We start from the raw sequence: 27,956 nt of genomic DNA, 5'->3' as shown, positions 1-27,956 counted from the left end.
TTCTTCCATATAATTATAAACTCTATCTGTGGGCAAAATATCAAATAATTCTTACACCAAACCTGTTTGAAAATAACAATAAATCCCCTTTGCCAAACTTTTGAATTTCAGGAGATGTATGAATCTTCAAATTTCGGGAGATGTATGAAATTCCTTCTACTCCGGAAAAACCAAAAATCGCATTCCGAGATCTCAAACAGATTTCTAAATCGTTTGAAAAATATCTAAGCGTTGAAAATCTTAAAAACATAACTGCGAGTGGAAGCGGATCAAAGTTTATTTAAGTGTGGATAAGTTGGAAATCATTCGGTCTAATGGCCGGACACTGTAGGGTGTCCCAGAATGTCTAAGCACGACATTGGAACACCCCTGCTTGTTTCAAATGAGGTTTAAACAGATGATTGTCACGCTGAATCATTGTTTACATTTCGACCAACAGTTCCTTGTATCGCAAGTGTCGGTTCTTTACATTTCCGTGACAATGCGAAGCATTTCTCCGGAAAAGAGCAAACAGATCGTGCACAAATGGTGTAGTATCCCCAACATTTCTTTGAGTCGATTAGCGTAATTTGGAAGGTGTAAGCATCCGAGCCAGTATGGTGGTTGACGTAAACCGAACCCTGTTGACCGAAATCTGAAGCGGGAAATCGTCCAAGCTTTCACTCACAAGAAAAGTGCTTCGGTTCGAGAAGTGGGATCCTCGAAGAGTAACGTCCAGCGAGCCAAGGCAAGAATGGGTCTAAAGACGTATAAGAAGCAGAAGAAGCCAAAGCGAAGTGAAAGCCGCATCCGTCAAACCGAGGGCTCGGAAGTTATACGACCAATTCCTGTGTGGAAAATCGTGATTATGGACGAGGAATCATACGTTAAATTTGATTACAAAACTCTTCCTGGTGATCAGTAGTACACCGTTCGTGATGGCCGAAGTGTTGACGACGCGGATAAGTTGATTTTTAGCGAAAATTTCGGTAAAAAGGCTATGGTTTGGCAAGCCATTTGAGAGTCTGGTATGCTTCCCAAGCCGTTTATGACAACGGATATAATGACAACCGATGTTTACGTGCGTGAGTGTTTAAACAAGCCTCTATTTTGGTCGGGTTTGGCGTCGGTACATTACTTCAATGACACGGTTGCCTGGAATAAAGCCAATAAGGTCCAATTCATACCCAAGGAGATGGATCCGCCAAACTGTCCCCAGGCCAGGCCAATCGAAACTTTTTGGGCCCTTACCAAAGCATATTTGCGGAAATATGTAAAGGCAGCGGATTCCGTTACAAAGTTTGCGAAAGACTGGGACAAAGTAGAAACACTGGAATAAGAGACCACCGGAGAAAAAAAAACATGAATTTGGCAACAAGATAAACATTAAAGCAATCCTGGCATCACTTGGATTTGTAGCGTGAGATAAAAATCCGCTTCTTGGATTTTCTACGTTTAACTGTTAGAGAATGCTATACATGAATACGAAATAAAAATAGAATATTCTGTAAACAGAGTTACGTTTATCGACTTTTTTAAATCGTGCTTAGACATTCTGGGACACCCTATTAGAGAGCAAGATGTGTTTGAAGTGAATATCTGCTCCGCAAATAGAACAATTTTCACGATTGCTTACAATAAAATTTCAATTTCATTACTTGAAAACTGAATATGCTACTATTGGATGTAGTTTGAATTCCACTTTACCGTGTACTAAGGTTATGGGTAGCACCACGAAGAATTATTAGAGGCTTGTCAGAACACTAAGTGCTCCACTAAGTAGTCTGTAAACCACTGTCTTTGGGTATTCCCTTTAAATTTTTCCCATATTTTTAAATAGAATACTCTGCAGAAGAAAACTACTGGAATTAATTTTGCAATGATTTTAATATTCTTATTAAGTCTCATAAAAAATCATTTCAGTTTGCCACCACACTTTGCATTTTCTATACAATTCCCATGGGATATGATAGAATATTCTAAGGAATTCAGAACTACCGCGGAGCATTAGAAATTTCCTTGAAATTCAATCAAAACTGCGTTGAACTTTCTTCAGAATTTTCATAAAATGTCCGTAGAACTCTCTTCAGCTTCGCTTAAGTATGGTTCCAAATTCCATTGAAATTCTGTTCAGAATTACCTTGACATCGTATTCGATTTCCCTAAAAATCATTCCCAGATATTAAACAATTTTCGGATTTCTGCTTCCTTTGGTATTCTTCTCAGGACTTCTTTGAAAAACTGATCAGATTATTTCTCCTTTATTGGGATTGTATTAAACAACGGCATTATTGTTAGCGGCTTATGGCAATGGAATTTTTCCAGTAATTTCGTGCTAATTTTGACTTCTACTAATTTGCTTCTACTACTACTGTAAAGAAAAGGTAATTTGGCGAATTTAAAAAAAAGATGAATTCTCTTCAGAATACTTCTCATAGAGCTATCTTGAGAACTATCTTGAAATCCAAATATTTCTCCAGAAAAAATGTGTCATCCGACTTCCACAGATTTTTTTTCCAAAGATTCTTTCTTCAGGAGTTTCTTAATTGATTTATCTTTATTTAGGAGGCTTTCAGCCTGAGCCTGGTTTGCCTCTAAAAAAAGTTCTTCACAGAGTCAATTTCCTGGAAATGTTATATTTAAATTTTTCCCGGAAAGAATGTATATTTGGCATGCTTTTTTTGACGAAATAACTTCCATAGAGTTTGATGAAATTTGTAGAAAATAATCCCCAGGATGTCAATAAAAATAAGTTTTTTTAATTACGTCATTACAACCCCCACCCCGAATCACTGGAAAATCTCCGTAAGATTGACCAAGCTGATATTTGGAGCTGATATAATTCTTGGATCGAATACGGATTTATACTCCAGAGATCTCCGAGAAATAGGGTAGAGCGGTACTTCGTCGTAATCGACCATTTCTATCGAGCAGAAAACATCAATAATCAATGATTTCATCGTGCACATTGGTTCATAAGCTACAAGCTACAACACAAAGCCTATTGTATGAATATTTACACTCATTGTTCTCAAAACGCTCCTAGCGAATCCATTTTTCCTACCATCATCCGTAGGACGAAGCAAATCTAATGGCGTTTCAATGCGTTAGGACGAAATTGAAACTCGTAGAACAAATTTTGAATCAAGAAGCAGTGTAAGACTTAAAACAATATCTCAAAAATTTGAGAATTTTTATAAGATCCAATTGAAAGGTAAATAAATTTAGAAGTCATGTTTGCTGGATCAAAAACCCTATACCCACTATGGACCCAATGAGCAGACGATTTCAAGAAGTATATCATGGTTTAGATTTTAATATTTCAACAAACACATCCAAACAACGCTTTCGCTCTTCGCCTATTTTTTTCTTTATTAAATTAGGATAAGAAATGTTTCATCGTGGATTCATCAGATGATGAATAATAAATGAACCTTCTCATAAAACTGTAGATGAATTCATCGATTGGGTGATTTAACTTTTTTTTAGTAAAGGAAATAAAATCTGTTTGACCATTTTCGTTTCCACAGAACAATACCAAGAAGGCATTCTCAACGTCTGACTGACTACATCATGCAAATCAACTCGCACTCAACATTGGAAAATATTGGAATGTGTGCGAATCGTTTATTTTTGGACTTGAATAGCAAAATGAGCCGTTTCACACCAATATGATTGTATCATTTCGCATTGTTGTTTCGTTACCGGCTTTACTTTGCTTTCGTGTTACTTTCAATTTCAATGCCACATTTTTAAGTGCTACAAAAAATAAAGCATTCCGCCTTGGTTTCATCTGTTCTGTTCTAAGATCAGTCCGTATTCGCGCTTTGGTAGCTGGTAAAAAAAAATCACATCGGTGACGCAATCAGTTGCTCTGTTTATCAGCCTAATGAAACGCGTGAGAACGATTGTATGCAATTTTACGATCGTCGTCACACCGTTGACCTCAGAGCAGGTTGGCTACCAGGAAAAACAACCATGTGGTTAGGCTTGCCTTTCATACTTGGGGAACAAGCTGACCGGTTTATCCCCGAAAAAAAAATCGAGTGAACCAAAGAGCACCGACATCACAGTATGGGAATACGCAGACACTTGATGTCACAGCACAAGTGCTATGAGGGAACATCATTTTGCATAGAAGAACTGTCCCGAAATACGACACCACCAAACTGTGTCAAGCGTAAAAACTGAGTACCTTACACAACATCAAGTGTAGAGTGAGAAAGAGGAAAAGCAACAGTATTTACAACCGAAGCTAAACGGGAACAGCTGGTAATCTAATTTGTTAAGCCAAAATACAGCACTTGTACTCGCTGATTGTGAACTGCCTGTAACGACCTAAAACGGACGGATTTCCGTTTTGTAGTGCACACCTTAGTTGCATTATTTTAGGGTTCCTCAAGAATTGGGTGTTACAAGAATCCTTCAGTTGAGATGTACAATTGGGTTCTCGTTTCGAATGCATTATGAATCACATATCCCTTGTCCTTGATGGGAAAATATAGGATCGTGCGCGTGATCTTCAATGACAAATGGGATGTGATCAAAATTTGAACCTTAAACTGCATGACGATCTTCTGTCTGGTCGTCCGGCCCTACAGTTGACCGGTCCAAGCAAGAGTGGTGGCGCCGAAACCGAGATGAGTCCGAGAGTACAACAAACACACATACGGCAGAGCAGGCAGCGTTTGTTTGATTATTTATAGCGAAAACAATCCCCGCGCGCAGTGTGGTTCAACGTAAATGAGTTTCGTTGAATAAGGTGTGCGGTTGTGCTCTGATCAATTGCAATCGTTGCGGCGAGATCGCAACGGGTCAATGGTTAGGAATATGAAATATTCGTAGATTATGTGTCATCTTTCATCAGGTTCATTTCCCGACGAACCTGGGTGAGAGTGAATGGCCCTGGATTTTGACATCCGGAGATGATTCATGATGCTTGAAATGGTAAACAAACAAAACCAAGGGATGAATATCGTTTCGTGCTCTGAATTTTCAATAACGATAGATAACCTTTACGGTGACCGTTCATGGTCATGAATGCATTTCGAATACGATGATATTATAAATATTGACGAACCAATTACCGTAGAACCTCGTTAGTTTGAATAACTAAAATTGTAATAAAGGGAGCTCATTTCAACCCTGGTAGTCGAAATATTGTGAATTTTAAATTGGAGTGCTTTTGTACAAAATATTCACTATAACTCAGCTTCATAGAATTAACATTATCTCAATTATGCGCAGCTCTATAGTTGTCTAAGTCACCTCATTAAATTCCACCCGAATCGTGCATGATGTTATCTGAGAATGCATTTGCCGATTTCAATTTGGATTTAATCAAATAAAAAACAAACCCTCCCAAATCAAATCAAATGTCAAGAACATTCTTCGCGAAACGTGAAACCTCCGCAAAAATGACGTAACTCTCTTCACATGATCAACCATAAAACCATGCCGAAGAATACACAAACACACACACACTCACGAACGCCATACCCACCCAACCGAAGATCAGCAATAAAAAAAAACACGAAGTAGAATAGGAACGGACGTGCAGAGCATTTTTTGAATATTAATTTAAAATTTAAATGCGAAAAACCTTAAAAGCCACGAGCGAACGATCAGCTCACTTCGGCTGAAAGATGCCGTCAATTTCCCATTAGGACGCTCGCGCACTACGTTCTCGTCGTCGTCGTCTGTCACCACATTTGTGTACACCAACCAGCAGTGGTGCAAAAGTGTAGGATAGGAAGAGGTTAAATTTGTCTCCAAAAAAGACAAGTAGACGCCGGCCACCATCCAATTAAAATCGGGATCGTTTGGGGTATTGTTTGGTGTTATGCGAAGGCCACTTTCTAAGACAATTTCCTCTCTATAGCTACGATAAAAATAGCCATAACAATTCACATTGCCGTGCCCGTCGTTCCTGCTGCAATTACTTGATAAAGAGTGGAATTTACGAAATATGCTTGGGTTATCCGGTGCAATATGTTTCAACAACAACAAGTTTATTGCCGGTGGATCGTTATCAGACAGTGAAGGCGACATGTGCGTGATAAAAAGCGATTGGTGTTTGCAGCTTTGGAACGTAAACAATGAATGTCAAGTGTTGTAGAGTGTGCCTTGAACTGATTTGTGTTTGCTCTAAACCATTCATTGATTGATAGGTATGATGGGGACACATGGTGTCCGGTGTGTCGCTTTGTATGATCGCAAGTAGGCAATCTCAGCAAAGTAAAAATTGGGATAAAAACTATTTTTAGCTAACCATACATCAGTTGAGACAATAAACAATTTTTCGCACTCTCTCACTCACTGAAGTAACGCCAGATTTCGTCTCAAAAATGTGTCTAAGCACGCGTGCACTAGTTTCGACTCTTAACTGCACAGTGGGATAAGACTTGGGAAAACATGAATTTCGATTTGATTTGCTCTTACAGTGAGATTTCGAATTTAGCAACACGACACAAAGGACTTTCATTTCAAGATACCCAATGCTGTCTGATTCAAAGGAAAGAATACAAATACACCTTACCCAAAACTGATATTATATCAAGCAACATTCTAAGTTTTATTGAGGTTTTAATGCATTCTTCATGCCATAATTATGGTATAAAAGAGTGTGATAAAACCAAAATTATTACGTTTTTTTTGCGAGCGTTTTTCCGGCTCTAAACTTAGTGTTCTGGATACACTTCCACTGTTTTTAATTAAGAGCTTTCTATGCCAACCAATGCATGAATTGTATATTGTGTTTATTTGTTATGTTTGCATCAACAGACTAGAAATAGTCCCAATAATGTGTTGTAAACAAAAAGTACAGATTACACAGACTACATATACTACAGTTACAAACTAAAATAACAAGGAAAGCATTGTCAAGTTACTAAAAATGTATAAGTCTAACATTTTACACTTAGCTGTTGGGCGTCAAGCGCCTTCGGTCAGCAAAAAGGCAGAGAATCTTTGGCGAAGCCTATTCCGTGTCAAGTGGAAATCGAACATCGACGCTACTCGGTTGAACACTCACTGCAAGCCGTAAACAGCGCTCCCTAAGCTATAATTAGTTCGAAAAAGTGAAAGTCTTAGAGGTTGAACATTTTTTTTTCTCTTGTTGCAGAATTGCTTCGCAGTCGATTCTTCCGTCGAGTATCGGCGACGGTTAAGGCTCTGAAAACATCTCTTCGGATACGTAAGGGCTCGACATTGAGACCCGACAAGGCAGCTTACGAAGCACGAATCGAAGAAAACGTTGTTGCACAGATTCAATTCGCTCGGCCCCATTATTGTAGTTCGGGCTCCAGACTGCAGAGCAGTATTCCAAAGTAAATCGTACAAGAGAGCAATAGAGCGATTTTAAGCAGTAAATGTCTGTAAAGTTCTTAATAATCTTGAAGACAAAACCAAGAGTTCTGGAGGCTTTGTCAACGACATACGATATATGGTGTGAGTATGTCAGCTTTGAGTTCAGAAAAAGGGTTGTGATAAGCATAATGGTAATCTTTGCCCAAGGAGGTCGAGAAAATTTCGAACCTAGGCCGGACCCAGAATCGAATTGCCCCGAATGGCACAAGATCTCGAAAAACGTTACTGATTCCAGTTTTTTTTTTTTTTATTTCTTTATTTACTGGTTCACCTTGTGTCCTGATTTCAGCATTTTCGAAATCTAAGTACTTTTTCTAGGACCAGATATTAAAATTTAAAAATCTAGATCAACATGACAAAGAGGCGGAGGAGCCAAACGTAATCAATGGTTTTATCAATGACGTCGATTTCTCACGAATCACAAGTCGTCCTTTCGTGCACTACACAATGGCTAGTTGATCAGACTTCGTCGACCAAATGATGATATTCTGGCGTTGTACGCGTAAAGGTACCGCGTGCCATTTGAATTACACACATTATGGACAGTTATCCATATAACGGCAGTATTGATTTACCTGGTTGAATCTCAATCCTCGAAAAATCGAGACTTGAAGTTATTTTTTTATATTTGTATGTTTCGCTTCTTTCTCATATTGGTCAAGAAATCAGAGTTTAAAAAAAAATCATTGATCAGTAAATCAAAATATTAAAAAGTACAAGATCATGACTTTTTCTCCCCTTAGAGATGAACTAGCCTAATGCTAAAAATCTCTTTAATAAAGCCTTTAAAAAAAAAAAAAAACTTTTTCTCCCCTGTCCGGGATCTTTTACCAAATCTGGTATCTTGACAATTGATTTAATATCGACATTATAATATTTATCAAGTTTTTAAGATATAAACATCATATTTTTGTATTAAGTCTGCGATATCAAAATAATACTTAATTTGCTGTGTCAAAAAATTGTCAGATATAAAAAATATACATTTAATCCAAGACCACGACAACTTTTCTATGAGATTAAAAAAAAAACGACAATATTTTGTCCAGGGTTTCATAATTTTTATATAATTTTCTACCGATCTTTGTAAATTATGAAATGCTCGATCCGCATCGGGAAACATAGTGCACTCTTTCCAGGGAAGTAATTTCATGTCTCCGGGCAAAAAAGATCATCGGTTGTAACAGTTTGCTGTAATTTAAGGGGCTCGGTGGCCTAGTGGCGACCGATTTTGCTTACTGAGCAGAAGAAGGTGAAGGTGAATCCTGATCCTACGAACCCAACCTGCAAACGAAATCTCCCCTCTATGACCTTTATGTGGACGTAGAGGTAAACAAGGTCCCAATAACAAAAGTCACTCTAATATTCCTTTCCCACTCCCACTGACTGCAAGGATGTGGCCGGCGTCTTGATGTGAAGTCACTGACATTTGTACCATGGTCGGTCTCTATCAGCCTCCCTTTTAGTTGTTTAGTTGTGCAATTTTACTTTCTGATCATCCACGGAGTAGCAACCATTGATCTGTGCAATCAGTCTGAGCTAAGCAAAGCGGGATCTTAAAAACGAGATATGGTTTACTTCAGGAAGTTGATCTTAACGGATGTTAATCGCGAAAACTTAACAACTCAAGAGCATTTCATTGCACGAAACTTATTTTTATTTTTCGGAGCTATGGTCAAAAAGTGCTAAAGTTATATTTATTTTTCGGAGGTATAGTCAACATGTCAGCCAATCGACATCGTGTGACACATAAGCTGACAATTATCTGCTGAGATGTATTAGGATCCACTTCACCATGAACCGACGACAACATTGACATTTGAAACCCGTCGAAAAAAAATCATCCATCACTTTGAAGATTATCGGCGGCCGGTCTGTAAATTACATGTCGCTTACTGGCTTGAGCCAGGAAGCGACATTGCCTGATAACTCGCGACACGGGCAACGTTCCATGACCTATGGTGGGCAGAATACGCTCCGTGATTCATAACCTAAATATAGGACTGATTGAGTCTGCTGTTGATCGATGTGAATAACAAAAACCGATTCTGTCGAACCCGGTTATCTCCCAAGTTCAAGTTTCGAGGGTTGCGTGCAACTTTGAATGCTATCTGCCATTATCCCTTTCCATTAAATTGCTGCATACAATTTAAACACAATCAAGCTCCTACATAAACAAATGCGTTTACATATGCCTTCAATTACAGAAAAAAACTTTGTTTACGTCTTTTATCACGAGTTGCAATCTGCCTCTAGTGCTCCGCTCCGGTCTTTGGCTAATTTACTGTGAGAAAGGCACGTTTATTGATTAATTCCCATCTGCCAGACTCCACACTGTGCTGGCTGGCTGTGTGTTGTTCAACTGTGTCAGTGGGCCACGGAAGTGGCATGGAGACGCTTGGTACTTAATGGACGATGGATAGGAATTTGGCACTATCCATCGAGTGTTCACCGAAAAACCGACATAAATAGATTCCAATATTTCGTTTTCCTGTTCAACGGCTGCTCAGAAATATTTTCCAACCAGGGGATTATCGATTTCCATGCTTCAGTTCAAGTACGTTCGTTCTCTTCCTGAGTAAGTAGCCAAGAAGGCATCCTAAAGTGATTGTACTAACATAAAACTTTTTTTCCGTAGAAGTGGCAAAAACAACAACAACAACAATGGTATTAGACACGTGATATGCAGTCGAGTTATCCGCGGATAATCCTTTTTGCTTCAGTGCAGTATTGATTTGTATTTGTCGAAATGAGAAACCGGTCTCGTTTTCTTCTCCCACGAACGAACTGTGCGTGAATCTTCCCGTCGTCGCGCGTCGCGTTTTCGGCCCTCAAATAGCCTTCACTAGACGTACAATCAGACGACGATCACCGATTAAAAAAAAATACATAAACTTCCGAGCTATATTCCAATGTCCGTTTGTTTGAGAGAGAGCGCGCGCGTATTCTGTCCGAGTTAAACTTTAATACTAAAAGCAAGTCTCGATTCGAGCCGGTCCGTAGGCGACGACGATAGCGAATGGCTACTAGGCTACAACCCGGGGGTGCGATGATCACTCAGAGAGCTTATTCGAAAAAATGCGCATTCTCACACTTTTGCTCTGAGTGCAAAGACGATGAGGGTTCAGTAGAGTATGTATTTTGGTAACTCAAACCGGCTTCGATTGACAGTTTTTTGCGATTCTTGAATGAAAAAGCTCTCCAGCCCGATTTCGTATGAGATCACCTCGTCGTATATCGCCAAAAAACAAACCTGTTAAAAAGGCACATAAACACAAATGAACTCTATCCGCCAAAATAAAAGACCGATTAGCGTCTGTTTACTGACACCGTAAATACCTTTTCGTACTGGAGCAGTGAATTGCTATGGTTTCCAGCCAGCTCAATTACGCTTTTGGATTTTTTGATTAGACAAATTTCGCACCCGGCGAAAGAAGGAGCACACCAACGACCACGACAACGACGACGTGATACTCCTCATTGCTGTTGTTTCTCCTTCATGACCATACCGATGAAAAGGATGATGTCATAAGCCATAAATAATACGATACCTCCCAATGGAAGCACCTACTAGTCGCGCGCAGAGACAAATCCATAGTACGACGAAATTCTCGCGAATGGGAAGCTGTGCTGCGGCTGAGGCACTTGGGTTCGGACTCTCCGAGTGAATACAAAAAAAAAGCTTCACAAGCGCGTGCGGAGGTGGCATACAAGTCATTGACAAGTTTTTGTGTTCCGTTTTAACTTTTTATGTATTTACCTAGAATGCACCGAGGAGTATTAATGGACATAAAATTTCATTGTGGTGAATTTTGTGAAGTGATGACGGAACCAACTGGTAGTAGAGGTGCACTGACTATGTATGTTGTTAGTTTCAATGTCAACTGAATGACACTATTGCAGTAAAGGAATTCCATAATCTATGAAGCAAAACGGTGTGCGGATATTTCAAGCCACTTTCTGCATTTCATAGAACACAAAGAAGGGAAAATATCGTAAGAAAATAAATAACAAACTTCACAATACTCAAGGAGCTTGTCGAGAGGGACTGTCGAAGCTGCCAAACATTTTGAATTTAAAGTTTAAAGCATTAGTGCAAACAGTTAAGAATGCAATTTATTGTTTGGAAAAAAATGTACAGTTTTTAACTTGCAGTGTCTGTGATTACCTCTCACCCCAGCAGGCCTGGGTTTAATCCCAGTCGGCGTCGCCGGGATGTACATCTTTGATCACGCCTTCCTTAGGAAGGGAAGTAAAGCCGTTCATGAGTTGATGGGTCGATAGGTAGGGTCCAGGTGTGGGAGCTGCCTCCCTGGCGTCGATAGCATTGGTGCTCAACACGGAAAAAAAGATCGACGGAAAACAAATCAAGGAGAAAAAAACTTGCAGTGTCGAATAAGAATCTTTTTGTTAACTGCACTGCTGGATCAGAAATAAAAGCAATCAAACTGTATATATTTAATTTTTTTTCTTTATTTAAGAGATTTTTGCCTATGACTTATATACATATATATATTTAAGATGTCACCAAGCAAACAGTGTCAAACGAGAAAATGGTTTTTGTAACATTAAAACGATGAAATGCTCCATAAACCTTGGATAAATGCTCCTGTACTGCGTAGCTACTCATATTTCCTGACCGGCCCGTTTTTTATTACAAGAAGCGGAGCGATGGGCAAGCATCTAGGTTAAGCTTCTTAAAGAAGATGCTGAAGTATAAGTTTCTATAAAGAAAATTCTAAAGTTGCTCGAAAAGATTCTAAATGAAGGATCTTTTGGAAGCAGTAAATCTGCGTAGCTACGCAATAAAGGAACATTTTTACTAGATTTATTGAACATTTTTTCATTTTAATATAGTGTTTCCATAGCTGACAGTATTAAACAGCATCTAGCAGAATCTGCAATTTTCATTCGGTAGACAGACGACTCAAGAAATCACATCAGTGCTAAGCCTTAAATCAGCTTACATTCAACACTACTAGTGCAATTAAGCCTTTCCAAGGAATCAAAAATATCTCCAAATGACAAAATATCAAGCGATCAACGAGCCGAACGATAAAGCTATGTCAGAAATATGGAAAACAATAATGATATAATCTTCTTCCTTTTTCTTCATGACAAACAATTTCTGCAACACAGCTCGCTCGGGTCGGTAGAAGGAAACGACCAAATTGTTGGCAAGCTGCTTCACGGAGTAAAGCCGAAGATGATACACGTGTGTTAATGGGATTTTTTTTGTCACGTCTTTTCTCGATTCCGATCAAACTTTCAAACTATGTCCTCCAGCATATCTATTGCAACAATGCAGGCAAGTAATATATCATTATCATTCTACCACTCCGATAGAGCTGTGTTGCAGTGAGAGTTTGTCGTGGTAGTCGTAGCAAGCGTTTTGTCTGTATCGTTGGTTGCTTCATGTGTTTGGATTCGCTGAGCCTTTCATCAGATCTGCTAATGCTTACATGCCCTCCATCAGCAGTATTCGACAATTGCAAGCATCAAACTAATAATAATAAAGCCAGCATTATACGCCTGCAACATTAAATGACTATAAATCATACATCGGTGAGTATAGGGTACATTAACAACTTTTATTTATACGATTCTTTGAAAAAGGCTCATCACAGTAGCTTCTAAAAATGCCAAATTTTGCAACGTTTCGCAATCTGTGGGTCAGGGACTTTTTATAATGGGTTGCAGCAATTTGACCAATAGAGTAAATGACGGCTTGGTCAATCAATTTTGGCCAAAAGATGCTCTGAAACATGATATGATATGATATTAGCCATATTTAAAAAAAAGCTGATTTTATTTAACCCCTGACACATTGGCGCAGCGAGGGAAAGCTTTTAGGGATTAACCCCCAAGTTTCCATCAGCATTTATTCGAAATGTCTTTTTGATAGTTCTCCACAGAGTTAATTTCCCGGGTATGTTATATTAAGATTTTTTTTTTGAAAGAATGTTGGGGATTTTACGTATTCTCGGCAATCTAAGCAGCGTCCACGCTTCTATTAGCAATTTATCAGTGTCACGCACACTTATGACGTGTTTTTTGTTTATATTTATCTGCTGCTTGCTATTCTATCCATTCTAATCGACAAAAATGTTTAAAACGATTTGAAAACGTTTTTACAACGCTCCTAACTTCTCAGCTGAGTGTGACTATTGTCGGCAGCCTCTTTTTCTTCGGCAACCTTTCAATTTGAGCTGTGTGTTAACCATCTGTTCTATTATCAGCAATTTTGTAAAGCGTAAATTTTATTTGAAGAAAAACCAGACATAACAGGTTTGCTTAGTCGTAAAAATGTAATCAGATTGAAACTGAAAGACTAAGGAATCGTTTGAATACATTCAGCGAAGTGTTTTTGTAAGAAAATACAGCGAAATTTACGTTTAAATTTTGGTTGCAGAAAACAGTCAATGGGTGCCGAAGACATAATTTAACCTATATATAGAAGCCTTTTTTAACTGTTTCCTCTCTAAATCTCTAAATCTCTAAATAAATAGTGGAAATTTATTCCCAGGATGTCACTGGTACTTCAATAACAATTATTTTTTGGGGGTGACCCCGGCGTAGTGTTTAGAATCCATACCTCTCACGCCAAAGTCACGAGTTCAAATCTCATCCCCAGATAAGTCACGAATGACCCAAGAGCGTTAAAGTAAAAAATAAAAAATAAAAAATAAATAAAGTTTTTTTTTTATTTATGTCATTTTTACAAATCCCACCCCAGACAAAAATCCTGGCAACGCCACTAGGTCGAATATTTCCAAATCTGAATTTAAAATCATTCTATGAAGAATAATCAAGATTGAGCTAAAATAAGAACGTAGGCAGTTGTTTTTAACTTTTTGTTTAAAATCAACATGAATTTGAAATTTTTAAAAAGTTGCCGAAACTTTAAACGAATTTTCAACCAAATTGATTGAAATCATTAAAATTTCCTAAAACAAAATCTCTGATCAATATCTCTGCTCTCTTATATGAAGTCAATCTATGTTTAGTTTTGAGGAGAGGATCCCAATGCAAGTTTTATCAAGCTTTTATAGCATACTACAAGTCTACAGAACCACCATAAACACAGAAATGTTCTTCTTCTTCTTTTGTAGTAGAATAAAACCACTGCGATCAGTAATTAGATCTATTGTGGTATACTCCAATTTGATATATATATATGAACCAGTCAGTTCGTTCCATTACTATAAATGTGAGTGATAGTCGCACTACACTATACTGCGCTACATTGACACAATAGGTGTTCCGAAGTTTCAACTTCAAAATTACAGAAGCGACATGTATCGTCTATCAGCATACCTATTTTTTAAAGGTTATATTTGCTTGAACAGTGTCCGGTAAATTTCTTTAGATTCAAAATTTTTTTCCTATTTTTGAAAGTTCCAAAGAAATAGATTAGTGGATTCATACATTGAAAACAGTTCAAGATTTCGAACACAGCAATTTGAGATCCACGATTAAGAAAATTTCTCAATATTCTAAGACTTCGATTGAGAACAAATTTAAATATCCTCATAAGGCCGAAGTCTTTCACTGTTCAAGAAATTTTTGTTGAAGCAACTAGAATAACTAAAGGGTGTCCCACATCAAATTGCATCACGGAAAAAAACGCTGTAGAAAATTACCCATTGGGTATTTTCTCTTGAACATTTGGGTAGAAATAGTTTAGAGTGTATTGTTTACACTGTATTTTTATCGCTGTCAGTTGGAAAATCCTCAACTCTCTCATCGACATCGAACGGAAGGAGAAATGCGGTCAGAATGTATGTTGTATTAGTGATCAGGATCACAAGCGTGTCGTGAAAGCGTTTAAGCGGAATCCCAATGCTTCGGTCAAGGGTGTGGCCAAAAAGTTGAATCTGTCCAAGTCTTTCGTTCAGAGAGCCATGGACCGGGAGGGACTGCAGACGTACAAAATGCAAAAGGCTCCAAATCGTGACGAACGGCAAAATACGGTGGGAAAGTCACGGGCCCGGAAACTCATAATGAATGAGTCAGCTTCCGGGGCTACTGTTCTTCACCGCCCAGCACAAGTTTGATGTTTCGGAGGAAGTAAGGAAGCAGAAACTTTCAAAGTTTGCCAAGAAATACATGATTCGGCAAGCGATCTGCTCATGTGACAAACGAAGTGCGCGGCTCGTGACTACCGGGACTGTAAACGGGGAGATATACCTCAAGGAGTGTCTACAGAAGCGTCTGCTTCCTCTGTTGAGGGCTCTACGATCTACTGGCCGGATCTAGCTTCGTGCCACTATTCAAATGTTGTCCTGAAGTGGTACGGAGCCAACGGGGTCACTTTCGTACCCAAGGACATACGCCCCCCCAACCCCCCCCCCCCCGAACTTAGGCCCATCGGAAAATATTGGGCTATTATGAAACAAGCACTACGGAAGAATCCCAAGGAAGTCAACTCTGAGGAAGACATGAAGAAAAAGTGGGTTTCCGTACAGAATGAGCTGCAGTCAGATGTACAGAACCTAATGAGTGGAGTTAAGCGTACGGTTATAGTATTTAAGTTGAATGAAATAAATATGCCAAAAGCTTATTAATAGGCTCTATTTTATTATCTGAAAGTTCGAAAAGGATCGGTCAACTAGGTAATTTTCTACAGCGTTTTCTCCGTTATGCAATTTGATGTGGGACACCCTTTATTTAAGAGAAAACTCACTCTCACTCATGTATCCTGTGTACATGCAGTACTGCAAAGAGCCAACAAAAAAGGATAAAGGGCAATTCCATTTCCGAGATGGAGGGTTCAATTCCCGGTCCAGAAACGGAATTATTCTAGAAAGAACAAGTTTTTCCTAAGCATATAGTATCATTATGCTTACTTGCCACATAATTAGGCCTACTCTGCGCGGCATGTGAGGTGATGATGAAGTGAAAATTCATTGCCAACATTTCAAAGGGGCGCAATTGAAGTTGTAAACAATGACTTTAGTCGTCGATTTCTCGTGAATGAAAGCTCACTCATGAAAATGAATGACACCAGCAGATAGAGGAATGTTTCATGTCCCAGCTAGCGTTGGTAATTTGGAGGGGTGGGCTTTTATTTGCGAGAAATCGACGGCTAAAGCCATTGTTTACAAAAGCAATTACGCCCCTTTGAAACATTGGCACTAAATTGTCACCTTGGGTTGACCATTTGATTTGCACGGAAAGTAACCTCGCCTCACAAATAATAGCGTGTCACCTCACCTCACACACCGCGCAGAATAGGCCTAAATATACAATATAATTGGTGATGGATTAGCAACTGTGGAAGTACCTAGGTTTAGTGAATAAGTAATGTCTTGGGACGTAATAGCCAAGAAGAAGCACTGTACCGGTATTGAAGCTTAGCTTGCGCAGCCCCATTACGCTGCCATCAATTGCCTATTTATTCAAATGTTTGCCCCTCACTCGGTCATCGCAATAAATAAACCACAAATCAAATGCGTGCTAGCTCACCTGTAGGGGCAACTCATAGTATGTGCTAACTAATAGTCACGTCGTACGGTTAACAAACTCTTTACAACCGTAGTTCCGCACGCCGTGACTTCAAGCCGATTCATATACCCATTCGACTCTAGTTCCGCACCTAGGTGTATATCTCGAACAGTCACCTCACCGGAGGCACAGGGTATCATAAGCAAGCGTCAAGTGGCCTCACACTTTGCAACGACGACATTGCTGCATGACATCATCGAAGCGAAACGTAATCAGTGTTAAAGCTCTCGAAAGCTCCCAAGCTTCGACGAATGCCAACGAAATTCCGGTGCACGTTGTCATTGATTGAAATTGCGGTATGATGTCATCGATTTGTTGTTCAATATTTATGACGATGACAAGTGATCGCAAATTTCACAAATCGAACTCATTCCAGCTCTCCGGCCAAAGATCGGGTGATGTCAACATTGTATGTGAACCTATACATAAGCTCAGTAACTCAATTTGTCAGTTGATGTTGTTGATCAGTGCTATTTTTACAAGCTAATCTTGATGGGAAATTAGCATGAAATCTGCATTTGGTGTGGTCTACGGCTGGGCTATGAGATTTGAGGTGCTTGATCGACGAGGAAACCTTGCAACTGCTATCGCAGCGACTTGATTCTAGCGCTTGCTTCGTGCATGAGTTGAGATCTGATTTTCTCTGTTTTGGCACATTTATTACGAATGTGACCTTTAGAAACAGGTTTCGCGAATGTTTTTGATCAGAACCAAAATTATCGAAACACATTAGGTAGGGGAAATGTATGTAATGTCGGCCTAAGTTTCCCTAATTTGGGTCCATACATAAATTCAGTAATCGACTAAATTTTCAATAGCAACCAAACATATCCATTAATACGGTCCCAATGACGCGTTCATCTAGATACAATTGATAAATAGCAGAATTTTAGCGATGGGCCCAATCTTAGATCCATAGGCCAACATTAGAGCCATTTCCTTTTTTTATAATACTATGACTAGTAAATACATATTTTATAGATTATGTAAAGTAATGAAATATTTCGAATGTTATTAAAACCCTAGCTTGAGCGTAACAAAGCCCAATTTTACGAGTTGCATTGTATAAATCATATGCAACATTTATTTTTTTCTGTGTGGGTATTAAATTACAGCGTGGCATCCGGTAAGAACCTGATTGGCGCTGAAATATTTCACGCAGAAGTGTGAAATTCACATACCAACAGTTCTATTCATGTGCAAATCTGTAACTGCTTTTGCAGCTAATAATTAAAAGCCAAATTTATATATTTGAACATTAAATTAACACCTAATACATTATTTCAGCCAGATTAAGATTCGGTGTGACGAAGCTCCAACATCAAAATTCAGTCAGAAGGAGCAGATAATTACTAAGTTACTAATTCGGAAACAGGTAAAAAACCATAGCTTTGCAGCTATAATTTTACCATATGACTTGATATTTTCAGGGAAGATTGTTTAGTCTATAATGTACACATACATTTGTTTTATAGAAGGCTGAGAGGTGCTTTATCTCGAGTTACAAACAAGGGAACAACATGCTCTACAAAACATTGTGTACAATAGGGTGGGTTAGCTTTTCAACACAAAGTTCGCCGCCGCTCTTTCGATTTGTATTGACGTTTCCAAAATCTGTGCTAAATTTAAACGAATTGCGATTCAGATTTGCGAGAGAATTTTAAAATTTGTATGGGCAACGAAAAACTATATTCATTAGCTTGCCACAAATTCACCCATTGCTTTTTAGACGGTTGTTTTTGTGAAAAATATAATATTATTATATAATACAACCTGCATCCCAGCCTCTGACTCCAAATGGCCTGGGTTCAATCTCAGTCGGCGACGTCTGGATTGTTTGAGCAATAAAATCTCTGATCACGCCTTCGGAATGAACAGCATACCCGAGCAAAGTCTGAGATCAAATTAAAATCTAAATTTGATGTTGTGATTTTGTTGATAATGATTACTCAGGTTGCTGTCGTTTTGGTCGTATTAACGGTTAAAATATCAAAATTGAGAGCAAAAAAATCTTCCTGTGACATCGCATTGAAAACTATTTCTGCTATCAGTGAGAGCAAACTGAAAACTCAATTTGATATAAATTTGTCCTGTTGATAACAAAACAAGTAATTAATTTGATGTTATGCTAAGGCAATGAAAACAAACCCGCAACAACATATTTTGAAGAACAAATGAACAGCAAATGAAAACAAAATTTGGTATTTCGTAAACTGAAATCAAATTATGATTTCAGTTTGATGTTGATATCAAAACTTGATTTCAATTTGCTATCATTTTGATGCTGGACTCTGCTCGGGCACCGATTATGGCACTAGATGCTCTACTTTATCTGCTTCCTTTGCATCAATCAATCAGAAGCTGAAAGGAGCGCTCTAAGGGTTAAACGGACCAACTACTTCTTTGAAGGTGATCTTACAGGAAACCTTAGTATTCAAAAAATGTTTAATATTGATTCTTTTGTATTGAAAAAATGGCGACTGGATGCTATTTATCCAACCAGTTGCAAAAAGATTTTTTCAACACGAGTTGTAGACCAGTAATCCGTCCAGGTTCAACTGTTTTTTTTTATATAAACGGTTGAAGATTAAACAATCGTGTGGGAGCATGGGTAACTGGTCCAGGGATAACTATATCTCAATATCTATGGGTTACTGCCCCGTAGCGTGGGTATATCACTTTTTCGTGGTACGTTACCGGAAGTAAGATCTACCGCAGATTCCTAGTTCTGACTACTTCAAACTAGGGGAACAGGATTTTTCAGTAATCAAAGGAACTTATCTTAGTCCTTGTTACTTGTTATTGTAGTGGACAAAGCCGAGTCTTGTCACTATCAACAAGTGACAAGACTCGGCTTTGTCCACCGAGGATGATCTTGAAACAAAGGAAAAATGATTTAGGTGGTCTTCACCTATGTGATTCCTAATCTTCTATTCGTTGTTCTATAGTTTGAAGTGGTTAAGACTAGAGTTCTGATGGATGGTTATTATCAATGACATTCCTTAATTTTATTGCTAAGGAATTCAATTTTGACTGACATAGGGGCGCACCTTTGGAGGGTGTTCCAACACTCCGAAGGATATATGTAAATAGCGGGACCTTTCAATTAAAGTCTGTTCCATTTAGAATTTGGCCGCACAAAATAGGTCATTTCTCCAAAGGGAAATAAAGTACAAAAACGCTAAAGGTATCATTTTGTAGGATTTTTATTTAGCTTTAAGGGAAGAATACAACAAACATTATTCGTCAGCTCTTCGGATGAATTTTCGAACTTTTCGCGCAATACCTCTCATCATGTCTTGCACATTAGTACTGTCAACCTCATCTACCATCGTTTTCCACCACTTCTCTAAATCAGATGGTGTTTTGAATCTTTTGCCACATTTCTTCAATTTGCGCTTGATAATTGCCCAAAATTTTTCAATGGGACGAAAATCTGGACAATTTGGCGGATTGATACTTTTGTCAATAAAATCGACATTATTTTGCTTATACCATTCTATGACATCGCAGCTGTAAATTTGAATTTATCCGGAGCATCCCCTTACGTTTAGCAAAGTAAAATTTTTGGCCCGGTATTTGTCCAAAGTCCATTTTTACGTAAGTTTCATCGTCCATCAAAATACATCCCAGAATTATTTTGGACTGCCCTTATGACCTTCGCTCGTAGTTTTCGGTCATATGTTCCACTTCTACGTTTGTTTTGTTTTGCACGATCCAACGTTAGTGTTTCCCGGTAACGTATAAAGGGTGATACGGTCAAAATTTGGTCAATATCAACTTGACGTATTTCTTTCAATTTTGCATTTAAAAAACCTGAACACCCCTCATTTTGAAGGTGTGTGTGTGTAGAATGTTGCTCCTATTTTGATTTTGGAATTCACTCTTCAGTTGTCAAAATGCCGTCCAAGCAAGAAGAGCAGCGTATCAAAATTTTGCTCGCGCATCGCGAAAATCCGAGCTACTCGCACGCAAAGTTGGCAAAATCGCTAAAAGATGCCAAATCAACCGTTACAAATGTAATTAAAGTGTTTGGGGAACGTTTGTCGACAGCCAGGAAGTCTGGATCGGGGGAAAATCGAAAACCGGAAGCCGCTGAGACGACAAAGAGAGTTGCCGGTAGTTTCAAGCGAAACCCTAACCTCTCTCTCCAAGATGCCGCAAATAAGCTGGGTGTATCGTCTACAACCGTGCATCGAGCCAAAAAACGAGCCGGACTATCGACTTATAAGAAGGTAGTGACTACAAATCGCGATGATAAACAAAATACGACGGCCAAAGCGCGATCCCGGAGGCTGTACACGACGATGCTGACGAAGTTTGACTGCGTGGTAATGGACGACGAAACCTCCCAAGTAACATTTTAAGTTTTATGAAATACTACAAAGCAACTATAAAACAACATTCATAAAACCCTGGTCAAGGCTATTTTGTCATTAATGCATCCACCAAAACCTCAATAAGACTAGAATATGTCTAGTTGGCCCACTCTGGAGAAGGTTCTGAAGGGTGTATTCTCGAAGCTCTTCAAGATTGATTTACTGCAAAAAGTTGTATGACGAACGCATTGAGAACCATTTGAAAGCTACAACAAAAGCTATTTAGCAACAATAAAAACCCTTTCCGAGCCATTTCCCCTAGCCGCATGCTGAATCCACTAGGAAAGCATCAATCAAGATAGAAAATGATTTATGAATCCGATCTTATCAAAATAATTAATATAGAAACTGATGGTATAAAAATCTTGTTGAATATCCAAATTTATTACAATTGATCTCATTAAGTGGCCTAGTTTTAAGTGCCATATCAAATTGTATGTGAAATGTACGTGAAAACATCGAAAAAATTAAGCCCACCCTCATAAAACGTCGATTTGAGTAATTATTTAACATTGAAAAAAAAAAAAATATATTCTTCAGATCGAGCTTGGTCGAGATTTTTTTTTATTATTTTCGCATTTAAATGTTTGCTCATTGCTAAATTTACCAAAATATAGTTATATGTGAGGAAATATTGCTTGAAAATCGAAGATTGTAAAAACAAGCAAACTAATTGTAACATGGCGGTGGCATAAAAGTTGATTTTCATGGGTCATTTGTGAAAAAGTTGTTTTGCTTTCAAGAATTCCTTAACAAATTAATAAGGTTTTAAAATGGCTTTTATGAAGAAAATTGCAGGCTGAATTGTATTTATCTAAAGCCATTTTGCTTGATCCTAACCCGTTCAGATTTATGGCAGCATTTATGGAGGCCAAGTTGCCTGCAAAAAGTTAAACGTCAAAGTTTGTTTATCTTTCGATAGTTGCGCTGTGAGATCCAGGATTCTTCCAGGCGATTTTCTCCCGATGGATTGGGAGCAGTTACTCAAATAGTTTGCGATACTGTTTTACAACATTTCGCATTTCAAACAGCTGGAAGCGCAATCGTTCCCGAAAAATATCCCCTTCTTCCGGATGGTTACAGAAGTGCACCATCCAATGATGCAGAGATGTACGGTTGAATGAAATTTTCGAAGAGTCTTTCGCCGAATAAAATCGCTGCTTTGGATCGGAAACCAGCTAATCTCCGCTAACTAACAGTTTCAGCGGTTTGCTGTCGGTTGTTATTTCGATTGTCATCGCAAGATCTGGAGAAGGCTGGTATGTTTTTCAACTTTAGACAATGTTTTATGAGTTCGAGGGCCCCGCTCACTTTGGTCAGTCGTTGGTTATGTGCTGGTTCTTCTAAAGAAGTGAATTTATCTTAAATCGACTTGATTTTTTCATCCTACTTCGTCTATCCTTCGAGATTTCCTTGTCATAAATTTGGCATTTATTAACTATGAGGAACCATCTTTTAACCTCAATTTGTAAACAAAGTAATTGGGGAGTTAATGATGCACTCTAAAAGGCTAAAAAGCAACGATAAATGTTTTTTTCTCTAATGCAAAACCTAATTGTTTTATGGTTGCTTTTTTAATGATAGAACACATTTATAAAGAATTTTATCATGACATTAATAAAAAATTGCTAATGACGTTTATGCTTGAATTACAGATCAGTTTTAAGGAGGGATTGATAACTGTTTTAAATTTATTTTTAAAACAAGACAGTTTTTGACTTTCCTGCCAGACTATAAAAGGTTTTTAAAACAGCAAAAAGCTGAATTACTAAGCAGGAATGTTTTACACTTTAAAATGCTATATTTAAACTAAATTGATTGTTCATTGCCGTTATAAAACCATCATAAATCAGAGTGGATGCTAAATGGTTACTGAATTGTTACTTGGGCTACGTCAAAGCCGACTACAAGCAGCTTCCGGGACAGGAGTTTTATACGGCAAAAGGAAGGGGAAAGGTAGCAGATGTTTTCAAGCACATGAAACTGTCAAAGTTCGCAAAGAAATATCTGGTTTGGCAAGCCATCTGTACCTGTGGCTTGAAAAGCAGCATTTTCATAGCTTCCGGGACTGTCAACCAAGAAATTTACGTGAAAGAGTGTTTGAATAAACGTCTGCTGCCTTTCCTGAAGAAACACGGTTGTTCCGTACTGTTTTGGCCGGATTTGGCATCTTGCCATTACGGTAAAAAGGCCATGGAGTGGTACGCCGCCAACAACGTGCAGGTGGTTCCCAAGGACAAGAACCCTCCCAACACGCCAGAGCTCCGCCCAATTGAGAAATACTGGGCTATTGTCAAGCGGAACCTAAAGAAGACCAAAAAAACTGCTAAGGGCGAGCAGCAGTTCAAGGCAAACTGGCTTTCTGCGGCGAAGAAGGTGGACAAGGTGGCTGTACAAAATCTGATGGCAGGGGTCAAGCGTAAGGCCCGGCAATTCGGATTTGGAAAAGCGGAAGCCTAACTGAATATTTTTCCTGAATTTTATACTAATTGAACTTGAAAAAGAAATTTAATTTGATTTTTTAAATAAACGATTTCACCGATTTACACGCGTTTTCCCTTGACCAAATTTTGACCGTATCACCCTTTATACCGTCGATTTTGGAAATTTGAGAGCCTTTCCAATCATTCCTCCTGACCACGTTGGATTTTGCCCGTGAGTGTGCAGATTTTTTTCACGTCTGTCACGTTCCATCTTCGATAACTTTTGAACAAGTATATGAATCCTGATGAAATTTTCACTACTAAATAAACAATCCTTCCGGATCAAAACGCTGTCAATAGTTTCTTGCTACGACAAGGCGCCACAGTAATTAAAAAGAAGCGGCCAAATACTAACTAGAACAGACTTTAGAGTCGGATCCTTGCGATAAATGCAAGAATGACAACTGTAAAATAATCGAATACTTCATCATTTCTCAATAGTGACGGAGTAATACGACATGCACTAAACTAAGGACACGGGATATACTACAATAGATCAAATTGCTGGTCGCAGTGGTGTTAGGTCCCAAACAGAGGAAATATCTGCATTACGTCTGATAGTCAAGCAGCATTAAATGCTATAAAATCAGCAACATGCAATTCAAAACTCGTATGGGAATGTGCAATATCACTTCAGAAATTGACCTGTCGAAACCAAGTGAACATATATTGGGTTCCTGGCCACTGTGGAATTGAAGGGAATGAGAAAGCCGACACGTTAGCTAGGCTAAGATCATCTCAGCAATTCATAGAACCAGAACCATTCTGTGGAGTTTCTGCTTGTTCTCTTAAAATTGAGGTTAAGCAATGGGAAAACATTAAAGTGGAGACAAACTGGAACAACACTTTCATGCTAGGCAGTCGAAACGGTTTATAATTCCGAACATGTCAATGAATATCAGAATTTTTGCAAGGACTGTTCATTAAAGAAAGTGGACACCTGTTTATCAATGGTTTAAGGTTAAAACGTAACGAAAAAATGTGAATTTTCGCTCATTGTGTAACAGCATTGTTTATTTTGGCAACACACCTGAAAAAAATGAGAAATGGGTCGGATCAGCTTATCAACGCGCAGATTAATTCTACACAAATGGTTTTCGGAAAAGTTGTCGTTTCGAGAATTGGCAAAAAGCGTGAAGTGCAGTAAATCTACAGTGTTCAAGATTGTTAAGAAGTTTGGTGAAACGTGTTATCTTGACGATTTACCGAAATCTGGGCGCAAAAAGGGGGCATCGGACCAGAAACGGAGCTAGCAGCAGAACGCCTTTTGAAATCACATAAACCGTGTTCCGTTCGTGAAATTGCCAAAAAATTGGAAATTGGAAAACGCAACAGTATCAGAGCCTACAAGAAGCAAAAAGCACCCAAAAGGACGGATTCACAGAAAGCTTCTTCGAAAATACGGCCACGGAACTTGTATGACGTTCTCCTTCAAAAGCCGAACCGGTGCATTTTGATTGACGACGAGACGTACGTCAAATTGGATACCACCAGTTATACCCGGGCCGCAATTTTTCAATTTTTTGAGCAGAGGACAGATGTGCCTGATGATGTGCGTATTTCACAACGGGTACAATTAATGGTGAAAATTGCAGAAAATGCATAAAAAATGGCTTCTACCGATCTACCGAAAGCATACGGATCCTTCATTGTTTTTGCCGGATCTGGCATCTGCTCACTATGCTTCTGCTACATTGAAGATGCTCAAGAAGGAAAAAGTCGATTTTGTCGAAAAATTCCAAAATCCCCCTAACTGTCCTGAACTGCGTCCTATCGAAAGATACTGGGCAATAATTAACCGGCATCTTAAGAAAGATGGAGGAGAAGCAAGCTCTGTTGACTGCTTCAAGAAAATTTGGCCTACAACACAACGAAAAGGTAAGAAGAAAGTTGTGCAGATTCTAATGGGCGGTATCACGAGAAAAGTCCAAGCGTTTTTCAGAAATGAGAAGTAAACATTCAAACTCACGTGAAATCGGTCATATGTATGTTGATTTTCATTTATATAAAGTAAACTTATGAATTTGTTCGAAAATAAATATTTTCCATTGAGAAACAGGTGTCTACTTTCATTAATGAACAGTCATTATTATCTAAAAAAGATGTCGATTAGGATATGTGGAGGATATGTGTCGATTCTGTGGCATAGAAAAGCGAGACTCTGAACACCTGCTTTGCTCTCGTACAGCAATCTTCAATAAAAGGCGTATTTTTCTGGATAAAGGGCTGGCAGCCTATAAATTTCATTTGTGCCACTACTAGTGTCGGAATGTATCACAATAATTCAAAGTTATATACTACCTTTATGAGATAGTTTGAACATACTGAGAGGTAAGCACACATCATCGGTAAGAGACGTGAGTGTGAGAAAATTTGCGAAAAAATGGGATTCGAACCCACAAAAAGCAGATGGGACAAACTGACTTGATGTTGTTTTCATATTTTGCATGATCCAAGTCCGTAGTTTTATCACATAATGCCATTTGAAGGGGGATAGCGTTATCTCAAAATTGACAAATAAAACCATATGGGACTGATATGCCAGTATAGGCAGTACCGTTTTTTCTTCTAATCTAAAGAAATACTTTTGTATACCTAATTCATTCTCATTGAATAAGAACAATTGGACTCAATTGAGCAACCAAATAGATCGAACGTTATGAAGCTTCACGATTCCAGTACCACCAAACCTGTAGCTGCAACCGACGAGGCCTTGCTATTTACGACCCACTGGCATCGCGTGCACCACATACAACTTGTGCGACCATTTATTGCATTATGTCATCAAATTTATTGTACATTTCACCCCGCCATCACGGAATTGCCCATCGGTATGCGACGTACTTCGGTACGTTCAATGTCAAGTTCGTTTATGAATATGATCTTTCCGGACGGTATAAACTCAAGATAACAAACAACAGAAAGAAAGAGAAGGTGGTACTCACCAATCCGTCCGCGCCATTCACCTCGATCGCCGTCTTGAGCCGCTGCGTGAGATGTTCGATCAGCGAATCATAGCGACCGTTCAGTGTGTCCAGCCGCTTCGAGTACACCTCGGTGGCACCCGGGTCGGCGTCCGGTGGCCTCAGGTCCTGCCGGGGAGGCGAAAAGCTCGGCCGCATCTCTACCAGCCAGTCGATGTAGTGCAGGCACTTTCCATCGTAGATCTGCAGACCCGTTGTTGTGGTTGTTGTTGTTTCGGGGCGGTTTTTGGGCATTTTGGATTCGGTTTTTTTTTCGGGTGGTTGATGGTTAATTGCGCGGGGGTCAGTTGATTGTTGTTGGCCGTAGAGTTAGGGGTTGATTGGGTTGTTGTTGTTGGTGGTGTTGTTCGAACGGGTTGATTGTTTATTGGTTTTGTTTTGAGTGCGCGTGTGTTTTTTATGTTTTGAGGCAAATGTGTAGGTGTGAGTGTGAATATGAGTTATTACATCAATTAGTATTCATTTCTAAGATATGAGCTTGTACTAAACGTTGTAAATTAGGGTTTAAATGTAAGGTCGATTGTAAAGTGCGATTTTTAATTATTAATTTGTGGACCACCGACGGACATTAAAGTTTTTGTTTGCACTGACATTTTTGCTCCATTAGTTCACGAATTAAAGGGTGCTACCGAATTTGATAAGCTATGTTTTGTTCTCTTTGAGGTGCATTCCAGCGCCAGCAGCTGTCCGCGGTAATTGCATGAAGCTAAATTTCAAAAATTTCTTTCTCCAAAACCAAAAAAAAAATAATAATCACACTTTAAGCCGAAACAAGATATTTACCATCGCCCAGCTGCTTTGCCTAGGCGCCTGATTTTAATCACAATTCTACTCCAATAGTAAGCGACAAATTAATAACTAAAATCCCAGCTTTAGAATCGGCTCACTCGTATTGATTAAAAAAGTAAATTTTGATCAAGCCAATTTGGAATTTGTTGGGAATTCGATCAATTTTGCCACCAGCACCAATTCGATCAATTGTCTTCGGGAAGAAGCGATCTCACAAAGCGATTAAAAAGCGTCAATTCACTTATAAGAAAATGCATCCTTTACCTAACGCTCACAATGGACCTCACACACAGACACGGCACACACTCGTACATAATTTAAAAGTTGATGAACACATAATCAGAGGAAGAGGAACATTCATCAACACACACATACACTCGCTAGCGCATTTACACGCACAAGCAACCGACACAAACATGGACTCCGAAATTCAATTTTTTAACCAATAGCGTCGATTCTTACAATTT

At 38.8% G+C, this 27,956-nt stretch overlaps 1 protein-coding gene across 48 annotated transcripts in view; it reads right to left on the bottom strand.

Annotated features, from left to right (window-relative positions):
* shot (dystonin-like protein short stop) overlaps positions 1-27,956 on the bottom strand; it is a 483,119-nt gene that overhangs the window by 86,265 nt on the left and 368,898 nt on the right. For 42 of the 48 annotated variants that reach the window (XM_065235656.1, XM_065235655.1, XM_065235657.1 and 39 more), the window contains one exon: positions 26,662-26,883. The exons of 5 other annotated variants lie outside the window; for them this stretch is intronic. In XM_065235656.1, coding sequence (XP_065091728.1) covers positions 26,662-26,883 — 222 coding nt within the window. Of the gene's footprint in view, positions 1-9,965; positions 10,340-26,661; positions 26,884-27,956 lie in introns of those variants that run through there. One more of the 48 variants, XM_065235668.1, reaches the window with a different exon arrangement.

This window comes from Ochlerotatus camptorhynchus, unplaced genomic scaffold (assembly GCF_037179485.1).
Source record: "Ochlerotatus camptorhynchus isolate MF236.1 unplaced genomic scaffold, CSIRO-AGI_Acam_v1.1 ptg000503l, whole genome shotgun sequence".
Classification (NCBI taxonomy): domain Eukaryota; kingdom Metazoa; phylum Arthropoda; class Insecta; order Diptera; family Culicidae; genus Ochlerotatus; species Ochlerotatus camptorhynchus.
This window is presented reverse-complemented; position numbering and strand designations above follow the sequence as displayed.